Source organism: Mytilus edulis, chromosome 7 (assembly GCF_963676685.1).
Source record: "Mytilus edulis chromosome 7, xbMytEdul2.2, whole genome shotgun sequence".
In the NCBI taxonomy this organism is placed as follows: Eukaryota; Metazoa; Mollusca; class Bivalvia; order Mytilida; family Mytilidae; genus Mytilus; species Mytilus edulis.
In genome coordinates, this window is record NC_092350.1 from 61,957,877 (window position 1) to 61,985,871 (window position 27,995).

At 31.9% G+C, this 27,995-nt stretch overlaps 1 protein-coding gene across 1 annotated transcript; it reads right to left on the reverse strand.

The window, feature by feature from the left end:
- On the reverse strand, window positions 1–24,747 carry LOC139483305 (sialate:O-sulfotransferase 1-like). Its single transcript, XM_071267334.1, has 6 exons — window positions 24,741–24,747; window positions 23,340–23,351; window positions 22,494–22,645; window positions 20,111–20,255; window positions 1,088–1,242; window positions 1–192 (listed from the first exon to the last, which is right to left on the reverse strand). Exons 1-6 carry the CDS (start codon window positions 24,745–24,747, stop codon window positions 1–3), a joined length of 663 nt encoding a protein of 220 aa, XP_071123435.1.
- Between the last annotated feature and the right edge of the window lie 3,248 nt (window positions 24,748–27,995).

Consider the following 27,995-nt stretch of genomic DNA (forward strand, 5'->3'; position numbering starts at 1 on the left):
TTAAAATGTCTTTTCACGATTCAGTCTCATTATCTGTTTTATATACTGATATTCTCCATCCTCCCCACATATCTGTTGAGAATCGGCAAGACACTCACGATCACAGTTATAACGCGGTTCTTTGTAATAATCGTCTACATTTTCAGGGCAGTACCAATAAGGGTCATCACCACACCAACATTCCTCATAATTCTAAAATAATTAAATCTGTATTTTAGGTTCAGGTCAACAGTATGGATGTCTGAATCTAATAATAGCGTTTATGATAATGACGATTGGGACTACTATCTTAATGTTGATTCATGTTAATAACAACTGTAAACCTAATGTATTGGACTCTCTTTTTAAGAGCCTATGTGGTCGAGTCGTCTAGCACGTCAGACATAGTGCAATGCGATTTGGTGTCACCCATGATATCTCAGTAGCATGACTTCAAATCCCGGCATTGGTTCTTGCCTGATCGGAATTCGAACTCATGCTACTGAAATATAGGGGCACCAATCGCATTGCACTATGCTTGATGCGCTAAACAACTGGACCACCTAGACTGTACAATAATAAAACTTTATGTAGCTGGTTGTTACCTTTCCCCGTCAGTTTTTATTTAACGTCGTACATGATGTATAAGGCAGGACGATCAGCTTAATCATCTATCGTAGAGAATTTTACAAATTTATGTAGGATACCGTCACAGAAAAAAAAAAATCCTATTTCAAGTACGTCTCAACCAGTGACAACTCTAAAACAGATTTTTTCCATCAGATCAACATTGATGGTGATACAAGGCTGAAAACACATTCTGTATATATAATTCGTCTAAATATTAGCCCAACAATGTTAAATTTGTATTTTTTTGTTCTTCCATGACCAGGATTCGAAATCATGCTACTGATATATCATGGTACCAAATCGTTGCGCTATGCCCGACGCGCTGCATCACACGACTACCTAGCCTCTACAATGATAAAGTTTTAGGTGGCTTGGTGTAACCTTACCTCGTCAATTTTTTTCATCTAGTTTCATACAGTACATTATTGTCTTTGGAGGATAAAGTGTTTTATATATCCTTGAATTATAACAACAATACCTGCTTTCCGGAGTAAATGTAACCCTGTTCTTTACAGTGAAGCAAACACATGTTGTTTTCCATATCTGGTGGATGACTTCCGTTATTCAACAAATATTTATAAGGAAACAGTCTAGTAGGTGTATCAATGAAGCATCCAACGTAATCATTGCTACCTGTTCAACAGACAATTGAATACCTATTTGAAGTTAACACTGACATATTGTTAAACTATAAATGTCAAGACAAAACCAACGTAAGTGGTACCTGTCCTTGTAGTGTACTACTTTTCAAACAGTCATGTAATTTACGTTCCATGTGATGGAAAAAGATTCATTATTTACAAGATTTATTTTGAGTAATGCATATTTGAAATCGGCTTAAAGTAACAACTAGAGGCTCTAAAGAGCCTGTGTCGCTCACCTTGGTCTATGTGAATATTAAACAAAGGAAACAGATGGATTCATGACAAAATTGTATTTTGGTGATGGTGATGTGTTTGTACATCTTACTTTACTGAACATTCTTGCTGCTTACAATTATCTCTATCTATAATGAACTTAGTTTCACAGTAGTTTCAGTGGAAAATGTTAGTACAAATTTACAAATTTGATAAAAATTGTTGAAAATTGACTATAGACAATAACTCATTAGGGGATCAATTGACCATTTCGGTCATGTTGACTTATTTGTAAATCTTACTTTGCTGAACATTATTGCTGTTTACAGTTTATCTCTATCTATAATAATATTCAAGACAATAACCAAAAACAGCAAAATTTCCTTAAAATTACCAATTCAGGGGTAGCAACCCAACAACGGGTTGTCCGATTCATCTGAAAATTTCGGGACAGATAGATCTTGACCTGATAAACAATTTTACCCCTTTGTCAGATTTGCTCTAAAAGCTTTGGTTTTTGAGTTATAAGCCAAAAAATGCATTTTACCCCCCTGTTCTATTTTTAGCCATGGCGGCCATCTTGGTTGGTTAGCCGGGTCATCGGACACATTTTTTAAACTAGATACCCTAAAGATAATTGTGGCCAAGTTTGGATAAATATGCCCAAGTAGTTTCAGAGGTGAAGATTGTTGTAAAAGATTACTAAGATTTACGAAAAATGGTTGAAAATTGACTATAAACATGATAAAGGGCAATTACTCCTAAACGGGTCAACTGACCATTTCGGTCATGTGGACTTATTTGTAAATCTTACTTTGCTGAACATTATTGCTGTTTTCAGTTTATTTCTATCTATAATAATTTTCAAGATAATAACAAAAAACAGTAAAATTTCCTTAAAATTACCAATTTAGGGGCAGCAACCCAACAACGGGTTATTCGATTCATCTAAAAATTTCTGGGCAGATAGATCTTGACCTGATAAACAATTTTACTCACATCAGATTTGCTCTAAATGCTTTGGCTTTTGAGTTATAAGCCCAAAACTGCATTTTACGCCTAAGTTCTATTTTTAGCCATGGCGGCCATCTTGGTTGGTTGGCCGGATCACCGGACACATTTTTTAAACTAAATATCCCAATGATAATTGTGGCCAAGTTTGTTTTTATTAGGCCAAGTAGTTTCAGAGGTGAAGATTTTTGTAAAAGTTAACGACGAGGGACGACGGATGATGGGAAAAGCTCACTTGGCCCTTCGGGCCAGGTGAGCTAAAAATGCTGACAATATAGGAAGTTCACGACCCCCCTTATTTCTGTAATGTCGTGAATAATATCTTGCCGATGAAAAAAGACGATGGTGTTTTATGAAATTTGATAAAATCGAGAGAAAAATAGATATAAACTCGTATCATATTGGATCAATTTACATGAAGTATTAAAAAAAAGAACTGACCAATAACTTGTACCTGACACGGAAAAATAAGCAGTTACAGTACAAAACTTAATACTTTTACAATTACGTTTTTCATCGAATAAACTTGAGAATTAATGTTTAGGAAGCTTAAGACATGTAAAACAAGAAAGGAATACATACAAAGCCAAAAACATGCAAAGCCTTATGACGTTATCTTAAATACATTGATGGACAGCCTTATTTTCAGTTCAATAATATGATTCAGTGACTTTTATTTCAAGTAAAATGCAATCATACTGATAACAAAAGGAACAGTTAATATCAGGTTGGTATTTTTTCCTTATCTGACACTTCAACAGCCGCCTATTCGTCATCGTGGTTTTAATTCATATGAATGGACTTACACGAAAGCGCCAAGTCTCTTACTATGTTATCATATTATCATGTTGATAGTGATCTCAGTCCGTACAATTCATACAAAAAATACATTAAAACTACTGTGCCGCAAAACAGTCAACGTAGGCTGTTAGAAACGATCAAAACCCCAACATTTTAAGGAGCAGAAATTATGAAAAAAAACATTTACTTACTTTAAAGATGTAAGAAATCGATAAAGATTAAACTTCCACATGTTCAACGATAGAAAATAATCTAATATATTGTTAAACAGTATTTCATTCTTTTTTTGTAACTCTTTGTTTAGAAAGGTAAATTAATATGGAAAGTAATGTTTAGTTGGAAACAAGTTTTGTATTTTTTTTAAATGATGTTTCTGTATTTAACCTCAAATTATAATGAGATAAATCACATATATATTATACTGTCGTGTAATCAATTAAGTATCATTACATAAACGATACCAACTGTTCTGCACCAGATACGCATTCCGACAATCAATGTATATTCAGTGATGCTCGGGACCAGAATATAAATTTCAAAGCTTTTTTCAAAATGTGATTGCTACAAATCAAAAAAGACATAAAGGTACAGCGAACAAGGAATTAGAGCTTTGCATGGAGATACATTCCTGAATTTAAAATAATTTAAAATTTTGGTAACAGCAATTTCAAAACACAAAATTCGTATGTTCATGCCAGTATCGAATTCTTGACAATAAGGCTGTTGATACCTTCGGGGACTATCAGTCAACCAGTATAGGCACATAACCAGTAGCTATAAGAACATACAACACTTTTGTCATCAGGAAAATTTCTCAAGAATTTTAACGTTTCATAGTAGACATAAATACTATCAAAATAATATATTTAGATTGTGTCTATACTGGAGTGTTTGTGCATTTTGTCCCAATGAGTTAAATCAGCAACCTGGTAAACATTGTTTTAGACCAGTTCATTAAACATCAATTCTTTTAAGCAGTGTCTACAGCTGTGATATTTCTTAAATATACATGTACTATAGAGGATGTTCACTTGTTTTGTTTTTTACTTATTGATATTCCAAATCCACTGATTTTATCTATGTAGTGTCATAAAAAAACGGTTACCCTACTCTACTTTTCATAATGTTATTCAATGTAAATAAAAAATGCCATTGTTTAAAGTCTCATGAAATCCTAACTATATTTTCATAGTTTCTGAAATCTAGATACACTTATATAATGCCAAATTCCAAATGACCTTTATTTCAAAAACAAGGACACCGATATTTGTTAATCTTCATTAAAATACTTTATTTTGTGTTTTTAAACCTAATATTGAACACACTAGGTCTTATAGGATGAAACTATAATATCATAAAAGTTATCAAAGGTACCAGGATTATAATTTAGTACGCCAGACGCGCATAAATTGTCAATGAGAAATAGATAAATTCTTCAAATATGCAAAATAATTAGCGTTACAGTCGGTGCTAAGCTCTCAAAACTGAATATAATAATAAGTATACACTAAATAGACTAACATAGTATTACTTTCAATGATTCTGCAGAGTAAACACACATCAACAACCAAAACAGTTGCATAGCCATGATACTTTTTACGAATCTAAACGACAGAATGAATGTTAGATTTAAGGAGCTCCTTTTAACAAAAAAACGATAACTTCATATCTGAAATACTATAGTCTCAAACTATTATAAATTACAGATCTGAAAGCCGAATAATGAATTTTTTTCTTATTTTATCAATGCATACTTACAAAGCTTATAAACGGAAAAAGTACTTAACTGCAAGTCATATTAAAAAGACCAATGTCTATATTAATGGTCTTTTTCATAGATAAGTATCTTAAACATACATGTTGAACAATAAGTAATACAAGTTTACGTTTCCGATTTCGCACAAAAAAAGACGTCAATTGGAAAAGTTCACTCTTATTGTAAAATTAAAACGTTTGTTCACTTATTTGAACAAAGAATTGATTAAATACAATGTAAAAGCTTATTTTCATACTTAAGAATTGTCATAAAATTGGATAGCAAAAGGTGTAAACGATTTTTATCTGAAAGCAATGCATTTAATAGATAAAATATATATATCAATGAAGTTTCATAGTGTTATCTGTATTTGTCTTAGTGCAGTGTAGCTTTCAATGTTTATCATGGTTTTATTGATATCTTGTAAGCGTGAACCGATATTTATACATTCCGCAATGTGTTATTTTGCTATAGTATTTTTTTTGGGTATTATTGTCTTTTCATTTTTGCTTGTGTGCTTTGTCAACAGACAGTCTATGTGTTTTTGTTTAACTTTTATAGGACTTACATCAAAGCTTTGACAAAGATGGTCGTTTAAAACATTTTTTACGACAAAATAGATGATAACAGCTTCAAATTATGAACATTTTAATTTTTATGCAGCACTTACATCAAAGCTTTGACAAATATGGTCTTTTAAAACATTTTTTTACGACAAAATAGATGATTACAGCTTCGAATTGTGAACCTTTTAATTTTTATGCAGCACTTACATCAATACTTTGACAACGATGATCGGTTAAAATATTTGTTTACGACAAAATAGATGATTACAGCTTCCAATTGTGAACCCTTTAATTTCTATGCATCAACATTCCATCAGCACCTACATATTGATTATGTATCTCGGAGCGGATACGATGTCCCAGGATTTCCTATGATAATTTCCTTTATAGATGGTTAATATTCAAATGAATCTCTAAAACCAACATCTCCAAGTGGTGAAGTTGACATCATCTCATTATAAGGTTTATGGACGCAATCGCTAGTTGTGTGACCGTTGTGTAATATCTGTTTCACAGATTATAGTTGATATGTTCATGATGTGGTAACTACAATTCCGTTCCTTTTTCCCGAATGGGACCTAATGAATTATATATATTATCGTGTTTGTACTAAAATAAGCAACACCACGGTTGACAAAGATGTAGCAGGATCTGCTAACCCATTTTCTTAATTAAATGGATATTTGTATAGATTTTACTCACATTCCTAGTTTAACATGTATTTAACATGTTTAATTCCGAATCATGAATTTCGTGTTTATGAATTGAAATGTTTTATTGTATTCTTGAAAAAAAATGTAGAAAGTGGACTAAATGGCATTCGATAAATGCTGACGATAATTTTGATATTTCTGTTATATATATAAATCGTCGTCATTTTGGATTCCATCAATTTTATGATGAAAGGGCGACAGACTAAACCCAACGATTACGAAATATAAAGACAACAAAAACCCTAGGATGAACATGGAAACTGTGAAAAAGTTCGTCGATTTACTTGTATAAAGATTTTAAAAAAATTAAAATTAATACCTTAAACGACAGGGGGTGGGGGTGGGGGGGAGGGTTGACTTACCCATTTTAATATAACATTCACTGAAATTCAGTACCTAGTTATATAAATATATTATGTATATTTATACCTAATATGATGGACTTGATAAATATTTAATTGTGAATAGAAATTGTTGCAGACCAACTTTAAGTTAGTGGTCGTCATTCGTTTATGTGTTACATAATTGTTTTTCGTTCATTTATTGTACTTAAATTAAGCTGAGTTTTCTCGTTTGAATTGTTTTACATTGTCATTTAGGGGTATTTTGTAGCTGACTGTGCAGTATGGACTTATTGCATTGTTGAAGGCCGCACGATGACCTGTAGTTGTTAATGTCTGTAATATGTTGGTCTCTTGTGGAGAGTTGTCTCATTTTCAACCATGGCATCTTCTCTTTTTATTTCTAATTCTCTTCAAAGAATATTTCTGAAGCAGGTATCAGATACCATAGATATGAGCCAGTATTTATTATTATAATACACGTTAAAATGCCATGTTTTTATTGGCTTAGACGAGGGTGTTAATTTACTCTATTACATGGCTGAGAGGGTGACAATTTTTTTGAATGTTACCTACCCTCTCGTCTAGACCAATCAAAAATCGATAATTTAAGGGACAATGAATTGAATTTACATCAAGTTATTAGATACAATGCTTAAGTTCTACCTTTTTGCTCAGATTATATTATTTGACTGTTAACATAGAAAAATAAAACATCTTGCTTCACTTCTGTTGATTTTTCTAATACCCGTAACGTTGTTATATAAGTGACGTCATAGAAAAATACTTTTAGATATAATTCATCTGTAAAAGACAATAATGATAGGACATTCTGTATAATAAATAAAATAACACATAGCTGAGAGGGTGATAAAGGGATTGGTATCCTTCGACAAAGCATGTTCGAATGTTTTCTCGGGGTAAAAATCTGCTCTATCACCCTCTCAGATATGTGTTATTCATATAATGTATACGTACAGGAAATTAAACGATGTCTGTAGGAAACGAATTTCAATGTGAATTTGAATGTATCACTTGTTTTCATCAACGGATTTTGTAAATAACAGACCTAAAATTGAACCTGTCCTTGTAAGAACATGTTTTCACTGTGTTTTTTTCCTACATGATAGTGGTGTTAACATTTGCACAATATTTTCATTCTATTTTTTCAGAAAGGATACTTGCTGGGATGTATGTGCGAAAAATGGCTTTCGTTTAAACATGATGTGTTTAATGTACATACGAAATAAACATCGAAGTCTGTTAGAATCGTTGTGTTTATACCAATAGACATTTGATATGTTCCGTCCTGTTAGGTGTCGAATTGACAGAAAAATGTAAATTGAAAAGAGACAATTAATATAAAAATAAACATATCCCATATCTTTTTCTATTTATTTCTAAAGGGGTTAAACAATAAACAAGGACAGACGTAATGTAGTGGTAATGGTATCTGACTACGTACACAGAGGTTCCAGGTTAGATCCCTGTCCCCGGGAGAACATTTCAAGGAATGAATTTTTGGCTCTCTCTTGACACCACTTGCGCGTATGGTCTTGAGAAACGATGATAGTCCGTTGGAAAGGGGTTAGAACAACCGACCCGTAATAAGAGAGAGCAATATCTCTTGCATTTAAAATACACCCCAATAGATTTCGATAAAAAAAAAACAAAAAAACAGGCGTATGCCACTACACAAGGCAGCACTCGCATCCGAAAGGTGGAAAGGGAAACTTTTTGGAATATTGATCCTCTATACTCTTCAACTTTGTTTTGTTTTGTGACAATATGATGGGCTTAATATATATATATATATATATATATAAATATATATTATATATATTTATATTTATATTTATGATTATATATTATCAAAATGTTTATTAAATTGAATAAAATAAATACAGGGGAATATCTATTAAGAACATCAAGCCTTGTAAAAGGTTGTTCAATTGACCCCTACGTTGCATATAACATATTTACATGCAGACCAGGTGGTGACATGTAGCAACAACAATTAGTTAAAACACTGGACATACGTGTATTCTTCAAACATCAATTTCCAGGTTGGTCAAAACATGTCAACTTAATAGATATTCATCCCTGTATCTTTTGATTTAAGCTCTATAATGGTCAAATTCGTAGAAACCTTAACACTGTTTATATTCTGTATATATACAATGATATACTTGTGTATTTTATTGTATGGGACACATCGGTCTATGCAGCTTTAGATAAACTATTGTTTGTACTGTTATGGGGAGACCGTCCGTTATGGACACTGGTCCAGATCAGATCGGCTTAATAAACTACTATTCCAAATAACCATGTGTTGTGCTACAGTTTGGCTTTATAACTATTTTCATATGAGCGTCACTGATGAATCTAATGTAGACGAAACGCGCTTCTGGCGTACTAAATTATAATCCTAGTACTTTTGATAACCGCTTAAATATAAGTTGCAATACCTTATTTCTCAATCCTCTACAAATAAATATATCCAAACTCAACTAACAGTAGACAATATGGTATATCAACAAATTTCATCAAAAGGCAATGCATGTACCAAGTTAGGAATATGACAGTTGTTTTCTATTCGTATGATGTGTTTTAGATTTTGATTATTTGATTTGATAATGGATCTCTTATGTTACTTCCAGTTTAATATAACATTAAAATCAGTTAAAAGTAAACTCACTAAAATGCTGAACTCCGAGGAAAATTCATAACGGCAAGTCCCAATCAAATGGCAAAATCAAAAGCTCAAACACATCAAATGAATGGAAAACAACTGTCATATTCCTGACGTGGTACAAGCATTTCCTTATAGTGTTTTGAACAAAAGTTCTATATGTTTTTGTTTCTTGAAATAAATAATGTATTCAATTATGTAAAGCTGTAGGCTATATAGCAATTGTGGTTCTGCTCTAGATGTAACACCAATAATGTGGGTTAAAAAATCATATATTTTATGAATTTACCGCTGAAATTTACCCAAAAAGAACTTTCTTCAAATAAATCAAAGATAAACAATAATTACTCTCTTTGCCTAGACTTGTTTATATCAACCTTTTGATATTTGTAATAAAGTCATTACATCGTTATAGTATAACAATTGTCATATATGTTGAGTTAAAAATGCACTTACGAAGGATATCAGTCCCAAGTTCACATAGTGTTTTTAGTACTGCAACCAGAGTTCATTTTTTAAAACTTTAATGGTCCGGAAGAACACACACCTAAATTATATATCGATGGAAAGAGGACAACGTGTACAATAAGAAAAGTTGGGTCGTAAAAATCCAGAGTGGTCACAATTTTGAGAAATTGAGGTCAAAGGTCAGACCTAAAAATATCAATATTTCAAACACAAGAACAAAAAGGAGAAATATTCTGATATTTATTCAATAGAATGCTACAAAAACGATTCAATCATAGGCATATGCTATAAACGATGTTAAAACGACAAATTTGACTAATTATATGAAGAGCTGCCATTACAAAATGGCGTTGATTTGGAACCTTCTGATTTTTTTCCATTTAAGACATAGCAAAAGAAGAAGTGGCCTTGACCTTTTCACATCCATAAACTTTCATATTGTGTATAGTATTTCACTATAGTATATTACAGAATTATTTTCTAAAGTATAAAACACCAGTTTATCAAATTATTTCAATATTTTTTCTATCTTTGAAAAAAACAAAATTCAAGCGCTGAAACAGTGTTTTTAATTTTGCATCTTAAAGGTTGTGTATTTTGTGAAAATTAGTATATAGTTATAGATAAATACATATTGTGTATTTGCAAAGTCTGGACAGAGCAGTAATAACACAAAATATACTATAGTCACCCGAGGCGAATGCGAGGTTTAAAAAAAAATTGAGTGTAAAACAAAGTCAGTTAGGTGCATGAACATTTTTTTAGTAGGATAATCCTGGTAAAAAAGTTAACTCATTGATTTTTTAAGAGAAGGATGAAAAATTATACAATGCAATGCCAATTTTCTAATGTTGTAATTCAAACTCAGTCATGATCCTTATATAACTTTTAAAAGCGACACACAATAGCTCAGGTATTCATAAAATAGGGACATGAATCAATCTCTTAGTCATCATATGCGGATTCAGTACGCATATTAGCATTACAAGACACTTCCCTTTTTTATAAGAACAAGTTCGGCGCAGGACAGAGTTTGTTCAAAGCAAACACAGTTTTTTTTTAGTACAAATGCTATCTGGAGCGTAAATACCGTCATGATTTGGTCAAACTCGTCAGATATAGTCTTCCTTTTGCATAGGAAACACAAAAGAAATGTGAGTACAAAGTTTCGATCAATGTTCGTGACCCATATTCCCAGATGCATATGCATGATGTATCTGCACTGCCAGTCCCAAATGTAAAGGGGCGAATGTTGCTACAGAAACAATTGACTTTGTAATAGCCATACATTTACGAATTTTTGTTATCTTTAGGGACAATATACAGTTCAGAAGCGCCTTTGTGTTATTTTTCATCGATTAACTATCAAATGAACTTTTGAGCCTAGGCTCTGTGTTGAAGACCGGACCGTGACCTATAATGGTTTACTTTTATAAATTGTGACTTGGATGGTGTGTTGTATCATTGGCACTCATACCACATCTTCCTATATCTATTAACAAGCTATGCGGGCATCATTTCCATCGAAATACCAAAACGAGGACATAGCTCATAAGACCACTGGTGGCAGGATGAAGTAATTGTTCTTCTTTTAATGTATCCTTGATATTTTCAGACACACCTTGGTGTAATTCTGAAAATCTTAATATAGACTTCAATTTTACTGCAGCAGATATGGCATCCCCTAAATTGAGGTCTGAGCTAAACTCTATAATTCATATCCCTTGGCCCCACTGTGTCTGAATTGTAAGGTGTCACAATATCTAGTTAGTTCTGGAGTTTGGCAGTTTGGTAAGCATCAGAGACAATCTTGGGTAAAATTGATCGGTATATATAGAGGATGTGCCACATGAGAAAGGCTTTTTCTTATGGAAAAACAAATCACATCACTAACAATCGTTATTAATGAACTGACAGCAAGTTCAAATTCTATTTTTTCAGTGACTGTTTTACTTAATTGCACAGGTGTTGACTTCAATAAGTACTTGGTTATGCATGGATAAATGATTACTCACATTAATAAGCACAACTTAAAAGACTGTTAACACGTTTAGAGGACTTAGTTTTGCGTAGTTTTCTGGTTTTTTTTAAGGGTTTTCTTTTACACAAAAACCCTGTTTTCATATCCAAACTACAAGGAAGAAACTGAGCGCGAGATCGTATAAAAGTGTCAGGTTGTGAGGTTACATGTCGATCAGTTTGATCACATATATGGATTTCTGTTGTTTCTAATTAAAATTCCCCAGGGGTGACTGGGGAAACGAAATAGGGTCACTTGGTCTTCCCCCGACCGGCAGTAAAACGAAGTTGGGCGTCCGTTTGGCTGTGCGGGATGTATCAAGTTTGCAGTCACGTCCGGTCAGAATGGGGACGTTAAATCCGCTGCCTCGTGTAAAGGGAGTGTCACATTCTTTGCACGTTAAAAACCTTTGCATCAACTCTTTAAGGGGTCCGTAGGTGGCATGTTGCAATGGAAAATTTCTGTCCCAATCCAATAACCCATCATTTTCCAGTGGCAGTCTAAATTTTCCCGATCATCATCCCGAATGGCCTCTATTATGACAAAACCTACCTATTGTTTTTATTGTTAGCTTGTTCTCGTCCTGAACATGCATGAAATATTTGCCACTGGACTTTAAGCAACCAACAATCAATCAATCAATTTAATTTAAAGACGCACCAATTTTGCCTTCTGGTGCAAGTCTCATAACATCACTGATGATTCGCCCACGGAAAGCAGAATATCAAGAGAAGTTGGTTTTAGCATTACCTTGTCACACACCAAATCTCTGCGAAACTTCAATAGTACTTTTCCCCCCGACCACTTGCATTCATATTAATTGCTCTGAGGTTAAACATTGACATACAATGTATTTTCACACAATGTCAACTATAGTCAGTATCCGGAAAAACCTCTTATCCGAAGGATTTGGTTAACTTTTATATAAAGTCAAAATTTTATTAACAAAAATATAACTTATTTACAGAAAATACACGAAAGAACTACTATATATATTCAAATCACTCAAAAATAAATTAACTTCTCCTACAAAATCTACATAATCACATCGAAACTATCAAATTGATTGTGAATGAAAAAAATAAATGGTGGAGCTGATTGACGGATAGGAAATTTCCGTAATTAAAAAAGGTACAAATGATGTTTTATTTTTGAATTTTTGACAAAATTGTTTGGAATTTGCCCAACAAAATTTGCTTGCAGTATCGCAATAATATGTTGTGTCCTCTCAAATGTCAAATACTGTTTTAGAATCATATGTTTTCTCGTTTTCAAAGAAAAACGCGTTAAATTTCTATCTAAAAAACAGCCAACTTTTAGTTTGAAAGTTTTACTTGGAGATGGTATAATATTTATGTCTTCATCATTCCGATGATCGTTAATGATATGTGCATAGAAAATATTCACGAAAATAGCGGGAAATTTAACCAAAAAATATATTTTTGGATTTTAAGGTAACTACCCAAAACCGTAAATTGAGGGGTACCCCCATTAAAGGGATAAAATACAAAAATGTGACCATAGAAACTTTTTACGACCCGACGGAAATTAAAATATAGATATTATTCTATCATTTAAAACAATTTGCAGCCGTGTGTTATTCCGGACCATTAAACTCGTTAACTAAGCGTCTTTTTCGATATCAGTTGCAGTACTATTTGTCTGATCATTTATTGAGACATTCATATAAAAAATTGACAAAGTCATTTATATTCACATCACATATCCAAATGTCAGTTACGTCATTTCAGGCACTTTGATACAGTAAAGGGAAATAATTTTGATCTTGACAAGTTCAGTTTAATTCTCGTCACAAAAAGTGTTAAGCCATTGATAAAAAAACAAATGAAAAAAGATGGCTTGGGTGCATTATAATGTATATATATATATATATATATATATATATATATATATATATATATATATATATATATATATATATATATATATATATATATATATATATAATAATATTTTTAAATTTGCAAACTACATTTCACATCAAATAATAACAGTTCGTTAAAATATTGTCACTAGCGCTTTCATGCCTTCAACCAATCTTCAGGCGACGTTTTAACAATGTCCTTGACGACACTGCCGTTGGTAACGTTTATTACGTTACAATAACGGTAAGGGGAGATAAATCAAACGTGTTTACGTAGATCCGTTTAATTTTGGCTGAAAGTCATTTATAAAGTGTGCTTCCTTTGCCAGTCTTTTATATTTGTTCGATTCGTTCATTTTATAGAACGGATATACGGTAAATTTTCCACTACTGCACGTTTCGAAATGTTCGCTCACATCTTGCATTCGTGTGGATGGATCTCGTATCTGCTGTCTGTGAACACGAATGCAAGATGTGAGCGAACAAGAAAATTCAGACTTTTTTTTTACTTGTATTTTATAAATTTCTGTAATGAACACCAATAACCACCTTTCCCCTATTAGAAATAACAAAAATTATCTGACAATGAAACCATGATATTGTTTTCTTATTCAAAAATGGCTATAGGACTTGTAGATCTTAAGTGAAAACAAATTAATTTAAATGATTGATTCGTTTTTAATCATTTCCTAGATTCTGATGACTTCAACCATTCGGATTTGGACGAAGCAGCACAAAATGTGTGTATATCTTTAAGATATTTAAAAAAGAAAACAAATTTTTCGAAAGAAAATTAAAATAGAGGCAGGCTATACCGATTAGACGGTCAGACTCAAAAGTCAAGAACAAACTGACAAAACAATGGCACAAACATAGAACGACCAAATGAGACAATAAACACTACAACGAAGACAAATACCGAGTGATATTTCTCTGCATTTTGTTTCAATTAAAAGGTTCTAAAGTCAAATTATTCATGTAATTGTTATCCATTAGTTCTTACTTCATGATGAAATAAACGCTCGAAATAGATCCTGTATGATTTGTAATGTATCACACAATGTTTCAAATTACTCATACCAACTGCAGTATCGTGTTTCACTGAATATCTGAATTACTCGATTGGTTTGGTTTGCCCGTATAGTAGAAAAATATATGTGTTATAAATTACCAAAATGCAAGACGTTTTGATTCAACATTCACGTTTAATTTTGATGAAGATAATTGTTGCTGGTTTTTTTTAGATGATGCTTTATTTTGGGATTTTTCTTTTTTTCTACCATAATTATGATCCAGTTGTACAAGCTGTTCACTATTTTAATCCATGCATCTTTTTTTACCTTATATATAGCTTGACCTTATATATAGCACACAAAAAAAATGAATAATATGCTCTTTTCATGTCGGTTGCGATATGACACAGTCTCTTTTTAACATTGCAATATAGCAAAAAAGAAAGGTTTAAACCTAATTATATAAAAAGTTCGTTCCTATGTTACACTGTTACACCGATGTCCCAGATATAGCGAAGGGTTGGGATACCGCTTATATGTTTAACACCGCCACATTTTGTATATTAGTGTCTGTGCCTAGTCAGGAGCCTGTAATTAAGTGGTTGCTGTTTGTTGGTGCGTTACATATTTGTTTTTCGTTCATTTTTGTACATAAATAAGCCCGTAAGTTTTCACACTTAAACTGTTTTACATTTGTCCCTTGGGGGCCTTTTCTAGCTGATTATGCGATAAAGATATGCTCATTGTTGAAGGCCGTACGGTGACAATTTCTGTGTCACCTGGTCCCTTGTGGAGAGTTGACTCATTGGCAATCACACCAAATCTTTTGTCATTTTTATGACATGTTTCTACTGTTGCACATCCACTTTTTACTGAAACACGTATTTGTAACAAAAGATAAGAACTATCATTTGATGTACAGGTAAAGGAAATCAAAACATTCGAATTTAAACGTTCATTTAAATATGTTATTTTTTTTTCATTTGCGGGTTTGAAAATTACCGCATATTAAAACCGATAAGTATATGTTTTTAGATAAAGTTATATTTCAATGAGAATAATATTAACAATTTCACAATTATTTTCTTTTTCAGAAAAAAAATGTTATAAATGACTAGCTGGAATGTATATGCGAAAATATGTGTTTCGTTTGAACATTACTATGTTTAATGTACAAAAGACATGTTAACCGAAAACATCCGCAATCGTAATGTCTACCACAATGGACATTTAATAGTGTCCATCCTGTTTGGTGGCGAATTATCAGATTAATACAGATAAATTGTAAGAAAAAATAATTACTTAAAAACTAAACAAATGCCATTTATATATTCCATCTCTAAAGGGGTAGTGAAAAACAATATGTTATATATTTCTTTTCTCCATTGTTTTAATTTTCTAGAAGAACAAACCTAAGAGCAGATAACATTCAGTTGCAACATCTGTTTTTCTTATTTGCATATGAAGTGGCTCTGCAATTACTCATCCTGTAAATGTATTGTTGTTCTATAATAATGTTTGTATTGTTATATTTTGGCTTTGCTAACATGCTTTGTCTATATGCCTTCTGATGTGCCTTTGATTATGTGGTTCTTTAACTATTCATCCCGTCATTGTGTAAGTGTGCCAGAGTTGGTTCACATATTTGTTTGTTTTATTAAAATTAAGATAATAACACAATGTTGACTGATGTACCTGTATATATTTTGTTTACATTTGTCCTAATATATCTGTTTGTTTTGTTCACAGATCGTTGTCAAAATAGCTCTGCGATTGTCCTGCAAGTGAGAGTTTAGCGAACTATAAAACAAGGTTTAGTCTATCATTGTTTACTTAAGAAAATGACAGTGCCATGTCAGGAATATAACTGTTGTTATCTATTCGTTCAATGTGTTTATCTTTTGATTTTGCCATTTGATTAGGGTCTTTCTGCTTTGACTTGTTCTCGGAGGTCAGCATTTTTGTGATTTTACTTTTTACCAACACAATCATTAAAAGGTACTACATGATTGACACATTTATTGATACGTCCATATTTATGTGATTAAATAGCTCATCAATATGACTATAGTGACACTGAATTGGAAAACAAACTGGAAATAAATATCTAAAAAATGTTCAACACAGATTTTTTAGATTTTTTTTATTAAATTACAATTGAGGCATTATCATGATGAGGCATTTTTTCTTCAAAAATTTTAAGGTCATTCATTTATTATTAATTATAGAGGTTTGTACTTACAAATAGTAAACAAATATACCTTTTAGAAGAACTATTTTATTCTTTTTGTAAATCTAACTTGACAAGCAATATGAAAAGTGACACTATTTTTTTAATTTTAAACATTGTAATGTGAAGGATAAAAAAAATTTCTACATGTTTGTGGGCGGTCAACCCTTCATTAACCTAAAATGCAATTACATGACACAATATCAAACTTGGTATCAATATGCTTAAATTACAAGATCGTTTCAAGACAAAATAGCATCTAAAACACAAACAATACACAAACAACACCAAAATAAGAGAACATTAGTGAAAACAAATTTAAAGTCAATTGAATCTTACAGATAGATCATAATCTTCTTGACATTTGTATCAATCATCACATGTCAATAGGATTTAGTGTAATGAGGTCATAAACACTAATTTTCTAAATAAAATATATATAAATACTCACTAAATAACATATAAGATTAAACATATTTACTTTCCTTATCTCTCATTAGCAGAAATGAAAATGTTATCAATTATTGTAACTATTCTCAAAAATTCTGTATAAAGTAAATGAATCACAATTTGATAATACTATGTTTTAAGATTAGGTTACCACGAAGAATAATGTTCGATTATTTCTGCACTGAGTGTTAATCCTACTGTTTGCAAATCTAGACTTAAGAATTCAATGAGCACAAAAACGCGATTTAAAAAAAAAAACAAAAAAAACATGTGCTTATTAGTCATGTCAATCCGCCATGCCGCACTTAGTTTAATTGGATATGTATAAATAAATATAGCCAGATGACACCAATTCACTTTAGTACTGTAAGTTTTAGACATTTTTGTGTATTAGTGGGTTTTTTCAGGCTTATTTTACATTCATTTCATCAAATAAACTTTGAATTCCTGTACGTCCTGAACCCCGTCACACATAACGGTGTAGTTGTTATGCAAACTGCACTGTCCTGTTGCTGTGGAAATCACAAACAGTTTACAGTTGTCAGATATGTAGCAATACCGTGCACAATCAACTTTACTTCTTGATGTTAGGACTTGGTTAGACGGTGATGTAAGTATCGTCCTATTTGAGATTAACTGATATTGCAATTTTTCCTCTTTATATGGTAGATATCCTGTAAAAAACATTTACAAAAACAGATTTTATTTAGATTGCTATTTAACGTGTTTGTTTGATAACCATCAATCATAAATCAACTGATATAAATCGAAAACCTGACAGCCACTTATTGTAATTATAACTATTTCCCATTGAAGATTAAGCTGAATGTGATTATGTAAATAGTAAAAGGCTAAGGTCCAACTTTGAATCAATACAAAATACTGCAAATATTCTAGTTTAACTTTCACGATAAAATTAATGCAAATCGTACTAAGTATTGATATATTATTTATTTCTGAATAGCAGGACCCATTCAACTCATTGCTGCCTTTAATTTCGCCCTTCTCTAGAAGTTACTTTGAAACCATTGATGTTGTGTTTGTGCTGTGATTTATATGTTTCCAATGGATATATATGCTTTTCAAAATAGAGGCGAAAGATACAGAAAGTTCATTCAAAACTCATAAGTCAAAAAAAAGTTACAACGACATAGATAGATAAAATATAAAGACAACAAACATATAATAGTACACGAAGAGTTCAAATTGGTCCAAATTTTTCGGTGTTTTTGAAATCTTGAAATTATTTACAAATTTCGCATATATATTCTTGTGATTATACTATCAAGACAAAATAGATATTTTTTGACACCTTCCTTTAAATCTTACGAAGTTATGACCAGTTACATAAGCGTTATTGCATTTAAAGGTTAATTTTGTTTAAAAAAAATCCATTATTTTAATTGTCTTTTGGCATAATTAACCATGGCCGCTATCCACGATCCAATGGTTTTTATATTAATGAATTCCTTTTTAAAATTGGAATCTTTTGGTTACAAACAATTTTGGATCGTAGGTGGCGGCAAAGGATTGCCCAGTGCTTTTACGTCTGAAAATTGCACACAATCTTTATATTTTGACAAAATGTCCAAAATGAACTTACTTTGGAGAATATTTTGTACTCTTATGAAAAGAACTGATTTATTTCGCATGAAGGCTTTTGCAATAAACTCATTTACAAATCAAATTGTGACCTTTTTGATATATTATGATTAAGTTGATATTTTTGGCCATTTTGTGACATATGTGAACCTTGTCCAACATAGAAAAACTAAAAACTGTGCAACAGAAACCACAATCAAAATCCCAGATACCCAAAATGTAAGGTTAGAAGTTCATGTTTCACATGTGGCATCTGTCGTCTTGCATTAAAGTTTGATAAATCGAATGTGTAAGGTTATAATTAACGTTTGCAATCCTTCATATTTCTATCTATTAAACTTGTTGACAAATAAACGGTTTGTAGTAGAATTAATGTTAAAGGCATATATTCCATTATATTATTACCAACTGAAATAGAGAGAAAAAAAAAACATTGGAATAAAAAATAATACTTGAATTTGAATCCGACTCAATATACGAGGACAGAACGTGAACAAAAACAGATACAGAACTTTGATTGAGATATGGATTTTATCTTACCTAGAGTAGCCACATCACAAATGGGTTTTATGTTCGTTTTTTTCTGACAATATGGTTTAGAAAGCAATGCTCTTTTAAAAAAAGCTTTGTAAGAAATAAAAACTAACAACGATGATAATTCTATCTAGAAGCACATCCAAGTTTCATGTACAATTAGATTGTCATTTCTTTCTTTTCTAAAAAGTTATTAACACCAAAAAAAGATTCAATTGGACCAAAACAAAATATTGTCCTTTTTCTGATAGAACTTACAACATGTGGATTCATTTTTTTTTCGTGGGTACCAATTTTCGTGGATTAAGTGCAACTTACTTGTTGTTGGATATTTATTTTTGTGGTTTGGTCCAATTCTTCATACAGTCCTATAGAACATTTGTTTACTGTTAAACAGTTAATTGCTTTGTTCAACACTACCAACAAAATTAACTAAAATTGGTATCCATCGAATTATAATGAATCGTTTGACCGTGAAATGAGAAATACAAAATATTTAATGATGATTTTCAAAAAAAAAAAAAAAAAGAAATTACACACGTTGACGATTCAAATCCCTTACCTGTTTTATACACAGACATCCTCCAAAATCCCCCACACATCTGACCAGAATCGCCATAACACTCCATATCACAATCATAATCCTGTACGTATTTATCAGGACAGTGTTGATAAGGGTCATCTCCACAATAGCATTCGAAACCATACTAAAAATTATTAACTATGTTAATTCGGTTAAGGTCAATAGTATGTACATTTGAATTCAACAAGACTGTTCATGACTGACGACGATTTGAACTGTCAAAATATGGTTCCAGATTAGTGTTTACTAGTGAACTGGTTACCACATAAATAAAAAAAAATCAATCTTTTGATGGATATATAATTGATATTTTAAGAATCAACTCATCATACCTCTTCAAACCATATTTATTTATTCTAACATAAAATCATAAATGTGTCGTGGTGAACAAGTCGGCGCCGCAGCCCACCACTCCATTTATATTCACAAAAATATACAGTTTTTGTTGTATTTCTCATAATGTTAATTTTATTCAAAAATATAGTTTTATGATCTTTACGTATTCTGATTGAACTCAGAATTAGCTTTGATAATGACTACAATGATATTGATGGGATGAAGGTGAGTTTGCAATGGTGTTTTTTTTTTGTATTCTATTATCGTCTTTTGCAGATAATATAAGCTACATAGTGTGCTTGTAACCTAATACGGTATATATGGGGTCAGTAAATTTCATATTACTGACTCCATATTTACCGTATTACCTCACTAGCACACTGTGTAACGAATTTATCTTACCGACTACTGTGATGGTACTTATTTTCGTGGGTACCAATTTTCGTGGTTTGTGAGAAATTTACTGGTTCGTGGATTTTTGAATTCGTGGTTTTAGAATTTACATAATGAATCAAGTATGAAAAAAGCATTTCGTTGGATACTTAAATTCGTGGTTTTCATCAACCACGAAATCCACGAAAATTGGTACCCCACGAATAATAGTACTTTCACAGTATCTTAACATGTGAAATACAGACTAGTGGCATATCATAATGAGCAAGACTTCGATACTGTTAGTATTAAGAAACTAGCTACTTGTTTTATGAATTTATTCCATCTTAATCATCAAATTCTACGTCTGTTGAAACGGCCTTTACGATTTTTTCTCAGTACCTTTTTGATTTTATAAAGGGAAGAAACACCAATACTAACTGCGTATGAAATAATCCCCGCCTCCCTACTAACCTAATACCAAATAAACACGGTCTCCACCAGGACGCGTTTAACCCGTCATATTCCCAGAAATGTATAGGAGGTAAGATAAAGCTGAATATCTCCCCATTGACATGCACGTTTACCTCATATTCGTGAAGGGGTTGTTTACTTGATATATCCAACGTGTAAGGTAAAAGTCTGGACACTAAATCATCGCTGTATTAAATACCGATACATTCTGGTTCCCCTGTGCCTTTATCAGCGTTACCTCTTTATAAGGTCTCATGTGTTTGAAGAATTTTGTTTATATAATTTAGTCAACATGTAACTTGTGTCGTACTTTATCTTCAAAAAGATGACAATAATTTTGTAACAAAAATCAAATTTCATCGAAGTGCCACTTATCTATGTGCTAATTGGTTCAATTGTCAGAAGACAAACAATAACCCACGAATGTGCGACGTACTTCACTATACGATGATGTAAACGGGATATTTGCAATACAGTTAATAGTTAATATTAATAGACTACTAATAGTTGATATTAACCCACTTTCAAAATGTTATGCTGTAACTCATAAAATGTAAAATCATTTTCGTACATAGACTGTTGCAAACAAAAAGGAAGAACTAATTTCGGAAGCAACTGTATATAGATGGTTTCATGACAGCGCAAATATAACCTTTGTGGGTTTTTTTTTTATTTCTGTTGACATGTGTTTTGAATAATAGTTATCAATGTACCAGGCTTATAATTTCATACGCAAGACGCACGTGTCGTCTACATAAGACTCATTAGTGACGTTCTGATCAAAATATTTAAACAGCCTAACAAGTACATAGTTGAAGAGCATTGGTGACCCAACATTTCCAAAACGGTTGTGCAAATACGGCTACGGTTATATATGCCTGGGATAAGAAAATTAGTATTTGGAGTATTTGGAGTACTCTTGCAAACAGAAAATCTATCAAAATGACCATATATTAATTGAACGTAAACATTATTTTTGTAAGTCTTTCATAATAAAATAAATTTAACTATTTTGTTTGGCATATTGTTAGAAAACTATTTTAATTAAGTGAGAGCCTGGAAATAATAAGTTTCTTCCGGAATTGAAGTACTTTTCTCAGATGTCTTTTTCCTTCAATCAAAATATTGTCTAATTACGTGTGTAATATGTTAAATTATCTTTGCATTACTACACCAATACCTGTGTTCCAGAGTACATATATCCCTTTTCTTTACAGTAAAGCAAGCACATATTGTTTTCTGTATCTGGATGATATCTGCTCAACAAGTATTGATGTGGAAACAGTCTTTGAGATACTGTATCAATAAAACATCCAACATACGCATTGTTATCTGTGAAAAAGACATTTAAGTTACTGCATACGTTTAACACGAAGATATTGGTAATTACTGAATGACTAGATACATACATTTACAATGGTTACCTTCCCTTGAGGTTAAATACTGAGGAAACATAATTTACTTAAGGATGTTTACTCCTTTTTTGTATGCCAGCTTTTCTGAATCCTCTGGTTTTATCCATATACAAATGTAGTACCATTAAAAAGAAATTGCCCACTGACTTTTCTTGTCATAATTTGATTACATATAGGTTAAAAGGTCTTCTGTGAAAATGTTATCAAATCCTTGTTATTATTTCATCTTTTTAAAAGGTAAAGTGTATGAAAAATCTAGAGAGAATTGTTTCCCGCCAAATTTTCATAGGCATATACCTCGAAAACAAGCACATCGACCCTATCTTTTTTATGCTTTTTTAGTTTCTTTATTTCCAAACAATCAATTTATAACAGTCTCTATCAAAGCTTGTTATTTTGAAACAGAGTAGCGAACATCCTTAAGAAGATTAAATGTACTCTAAAATATGAGTATCAAAAATTTGCATTCTATGTACAATACGTTTAATTCTCCCTCCTAGTTCCTAGTGAACTTATCTTGCTGATGATTGCTGGATGAAAGATAACAAATAAAACTAGTATCATATATTATCAAAATACGTGAAATATATCAAAAGGAACTCACCAATTACCTGTACTTGACTCTGAAAAATAAACAAAATTAATACTTCTTTATATTTTGTCTATATTGGATATGCATATGTGATAATGCTAAGGAAGCTAGTTTTCGTTTAAGACAAGATAACATATAAAGCGAGAACAAGCTAAACCTTACGTAGTAATCTTAGATACATGGATGTCCAGCTTTATGTTCAGTTCAAAACATGATATACTGGTAATTATTGGAATTGTTCTTCTGAATCAGCATATACATGTATGAGGCCCCTCATGGGGGGGGGGTCCTAGTAATCACATAATCACCATTTTTTGCCAATATAATCACATAATCATTAAATATTTGCTTATCTTTAGTAATCAAATAATCATAAACTAAAAATACAGTCCTAGGTAATCAAATAATCATGAAATATTTGGCTTAATAATCAAATAATCATTAAAAAAACGGCCAAGTAATCACATAATCAATAACCCCATGAGGGCCCTCATGTATACATGGTATAAATCGTAAACTATACTATTCCTCTCATATCGTACACTCAGTTCTTTGGTTTATCTGTTTGGTGACACTAAAAGGTGATTAGCAATCATTAATAATAATTATATCGGCAATTATCCTTGTATTACACACATCTTCAAATTGACCGTCCGTATTCAAATTGAAACGTAAGCTTCGCCCAATCAATCTCAATACATATACACAAGAAGAAGAAGATGAAGATAATATATAAAGAACTTAAATTTTTCCAACTGATAGGTACAACAGTTATTATAAACAGATAAATTGAAATGGGTTACTTGTCGATTAATTGAAAGAAACCGGGGAACGCAACATAGAAAACGCAACGCAAATTTTAAATTCTACGAATTAGGCTTGTGATAACGGACCAGGTTTATGCCATCAACATATCTCTTAACTGAAAGGGCATGCGCAGTAGTAGCCGTGTGTATTTAGTAAAGTCAATTCATTTCTAATTGTAGACAAAACACCAAAATATCCTACTGTATGGCAGCTGTTTTTTTATTCATTTGACGTGCTTGAATTTTTGTTTTTGCCATTTTACTAAGGACTTTCCAATATGAATTTTCCTCGGAATTTTGTATTTTTATAATTCTACATTTTATATAATATATTTAATTGTTTATGCATAAACATCTTATTGATTTGGATCACGTTCCTAACGATTCTTTCAAAAATTACTAAAGCTAGTCTACAAAAAAACAACACCAAAACGATCACGTCAGTCAATGAAGGTTGTTTCAATATCAAATATACAAGGTAAAACCATAAAGGAAATGTAAATTTCGTTTTACAAATTACAATTCAAGATGAATTTACCAAGTCAGGAATGTGACAGTTGTTATTCATATGTTTTATATGTTTCAGCTTTTGACTTTTCCATTTGATTACATACTTTCCATTTCGATTTTTCTCGGAGCTCAGAATTTTTGTTATTTTACTTTTTTAGTACGTCTGAAATATTTTTCTGGAAATATCCTTATTGGAAACGCTCAAAACCCTATAATCTTAAAGACCAGAACATATGAAATGTCTTCAAAGTTGTTAGTAAGTGGAAAAACATTTAACTGCAAACAGGAAGTACTGATTTGATATACTGTAAAATTGAGAATGGAAATGGGGAATTTGCCAAAGAGACAACAACCCGACCATAGAAAAAAACAACAGCAGAAGGTCACCAACAGGTCTTCAATGTAGCGAGAAATTCCCGCACCCGGAGGCGTCCTTCAACTGGCCCCTAAACAAATATATACTAGTTCAGTGATAATGAACGCCATACTAATATCCAAATTGTACACAAGAAACTAAAATTAAAATAATACAAGACTAACAAAGGCCAGAGGCTCCTGACTTGGGACAGGCGCAAAGATGCGGCGGGGTTAAACATGTTTGTGAGATCTCAACCCTCCCCCTATACCTCTAGCCAATGTAGAAAAGTAAACGCATAACAATACGCACATTAAATTTCAGTTCAAGAGAAGTCCGAGTCTGATATCAGAAGATGTAACCAAAGAAAATAAACAAAATGACAATAATACATAAATAACAACAGACAGGTCTACAATTTTTCTTTCTGGTGACTTCCTCGTGTAGACATGTGTAGAGCGGTTAATAAATAGTACACGTTAGGCTTAGTTGAATACATATTTTGTATTTGTTGCATACTGTTTTTCGTTTGATCATCAAATTACAATGAGATAAATCGCTTCAACTATAACAAACGCGTTCTATTTGAAAAAGAGAATATCTATTTTATTCTCTTTTTAGTGTGGTTTCAAATTCGGTAAACAAAAAGATTGTCAACGTTTATTGTAAAAAAAACATCTTTATTTGAAGAAGCGAGGCGATTCAGTTGCTAAAAATTAGTGAAAATTTATCCAGAATTACACCTGATGTTAACTTTATATTCATGCAGCAACAAAGAATGATGAAACTCATTGAAATTTTTCCTCATCTATTATCATAATGAATTTAAAAATAAATGAAAATGGGGAAATATCCCCGGAATAAAATGACCTTTAGACTGGGGAAATATCCCCAGAAAAAAGACCTTCAGACTGGGGAAATATCCCCACTTTTCTTCAAATATAATTATAAGTTTGAGAAGTGTGTGTAAGTAACTGTAATTAACATCATGAATAAAGTGGGGAAATATCCCCAAATTAAATATGACTTTCAATATGGTGATAAAAGAATACGAAATGGGGAAATTTCCCCATTAAATTACAAGTAGTGGGAAAACATCCATACAGGAAGACAACACATACGTGAACACTTAACAATATTGGGGAAATTTCCCCACATGAAAATAATCTTTAAAACAAGCTGTGTAATTGGTCATTTTCTATTTCGAAAAAATAAACAATATACATGGAATGGGGAAATGTCCCCATTATGTGTATTTATCCATTTCTACAGCATTTTGCAAAGATTTACTTTCCGTCTAAAAATGCCAATCTTGAATATAAAAATGACGAACATTATCAGGTGAAGCTTGGAAAAGCAGTGTGATTCTCAATGCACTTTTCGACTGATTTTTTTTTATTGCAAACAAGTCAAGCTAATGAAAATACTGCTTTAAATCCTTTTTGCAAAGTTAGATAGCGGGCCTTAGATTTGAAGGTCATAATTAACACTAACTAATGTACATGTGCAAGACTTTAAATGACTTTGAAACATTCAAATACGAAATAAAAGATGAATCTTGGTGATTCGCACTGTCCAGCGGGAAATAAATATGCATATTCAGGACAAGAACAAGTTAATGTAACATGAAAAATAACTTTACTTTTCACTTGAACCACACGCAGAGTCGGATTTCAACAAGCTAATTCATAAAGGAGGAGTAAAAGATACCAGAGGGACATTCAAACTCATAAATCGAAAATAAACTAACGCCATGGCTACAAAAGAAAAGACAAACAATAGTGAAGAAGAAACGTCAAAGAAATTAAAACCTACAAGCAACACGCATCCCACCAAAAGCTTGGGGTGATCTCGGCAACTCCGAAAGGGAAGAAAATACTGCTTCACATGTGACAACCGTCACGTTGTTCATAAGATAACAGTCCACCGAAACGGACATAGCATTATCACTTCGAGCCAATCAATCCTTTGATCAAACTCCTTCATGCTGCGTGCTAAGCTGAGAAGCAACAAATACAAATTCTAAAGTCTCCGTTTTCATCCAGCCGGGTTCCAAACTACGACCTCTCGCACTCGGGTTGATCACGCTACCACGTATTCGTGTATCCATCAAATTAAAGGAAAGTAAACGAGATAGAAATCAATGTTTTTTCAAGAGAAAACATAATTACAAACTGTTTAATGTCAGTACAGCACAAGTAGAAAATTTAAATTCTTGAAAATTACATATAAAGCATGCACATTATTTTGAATAAAACATAATTGTACTGTTGCTGTTGAAACCATATGTTGTTCAACTGCTAGGTAAAATAGCCACAACAAATATGATACCTCATGTATATAACAAATCAAATCAAAAAAGAAAATGAGTTCTATTAGTTCCTGTATTATAGAATAAAATATCTGTTTCTTTTGACATATATAGCCATATACATATGAGCTATATATGGTGCGTCTAGTTGTTATGTTCTTCGTATTTCCTGAAAATACATAAAAAAAACAACGATTGATTTCGACCTTAAATGTTGTTGGTTGATGATCAAAGAAAAACAAATAAATATTATAAAGTAGTCAATTACCGATTTCGAGTTGAGTTTGCTAATAAAACGTCCAGATGTTTTGCTCAAATGAAAAATATTTAATTTGAAAAGAAGATAAATATTTAGTTTTCTCAGTGATATTAACAAGCAAAGACAACGCGTTTGACATTTGATCCGTGAAGAGACATTTCCAGTCATTAATTCCACTTTCATTTTTTTCGATAAATATTTTGTCAAAAACTGGCGTGGATACTTTTGGTACACCCTTTGGCAATTCTACTTCACCTTTATCGTTAAACATGAACATTCCACTTGTTGAAATCTTCCAAGGCCCCGCATGATTGGATTTGTAACACAGTTTAATCTTATTAGATACTTCATCCATTGTAAATTTATAATGTAATGGCTTGGTATGTTTCCGTACATCAGCAATAAATGGTTGAAGCCAGTTCCTAATATCGTAT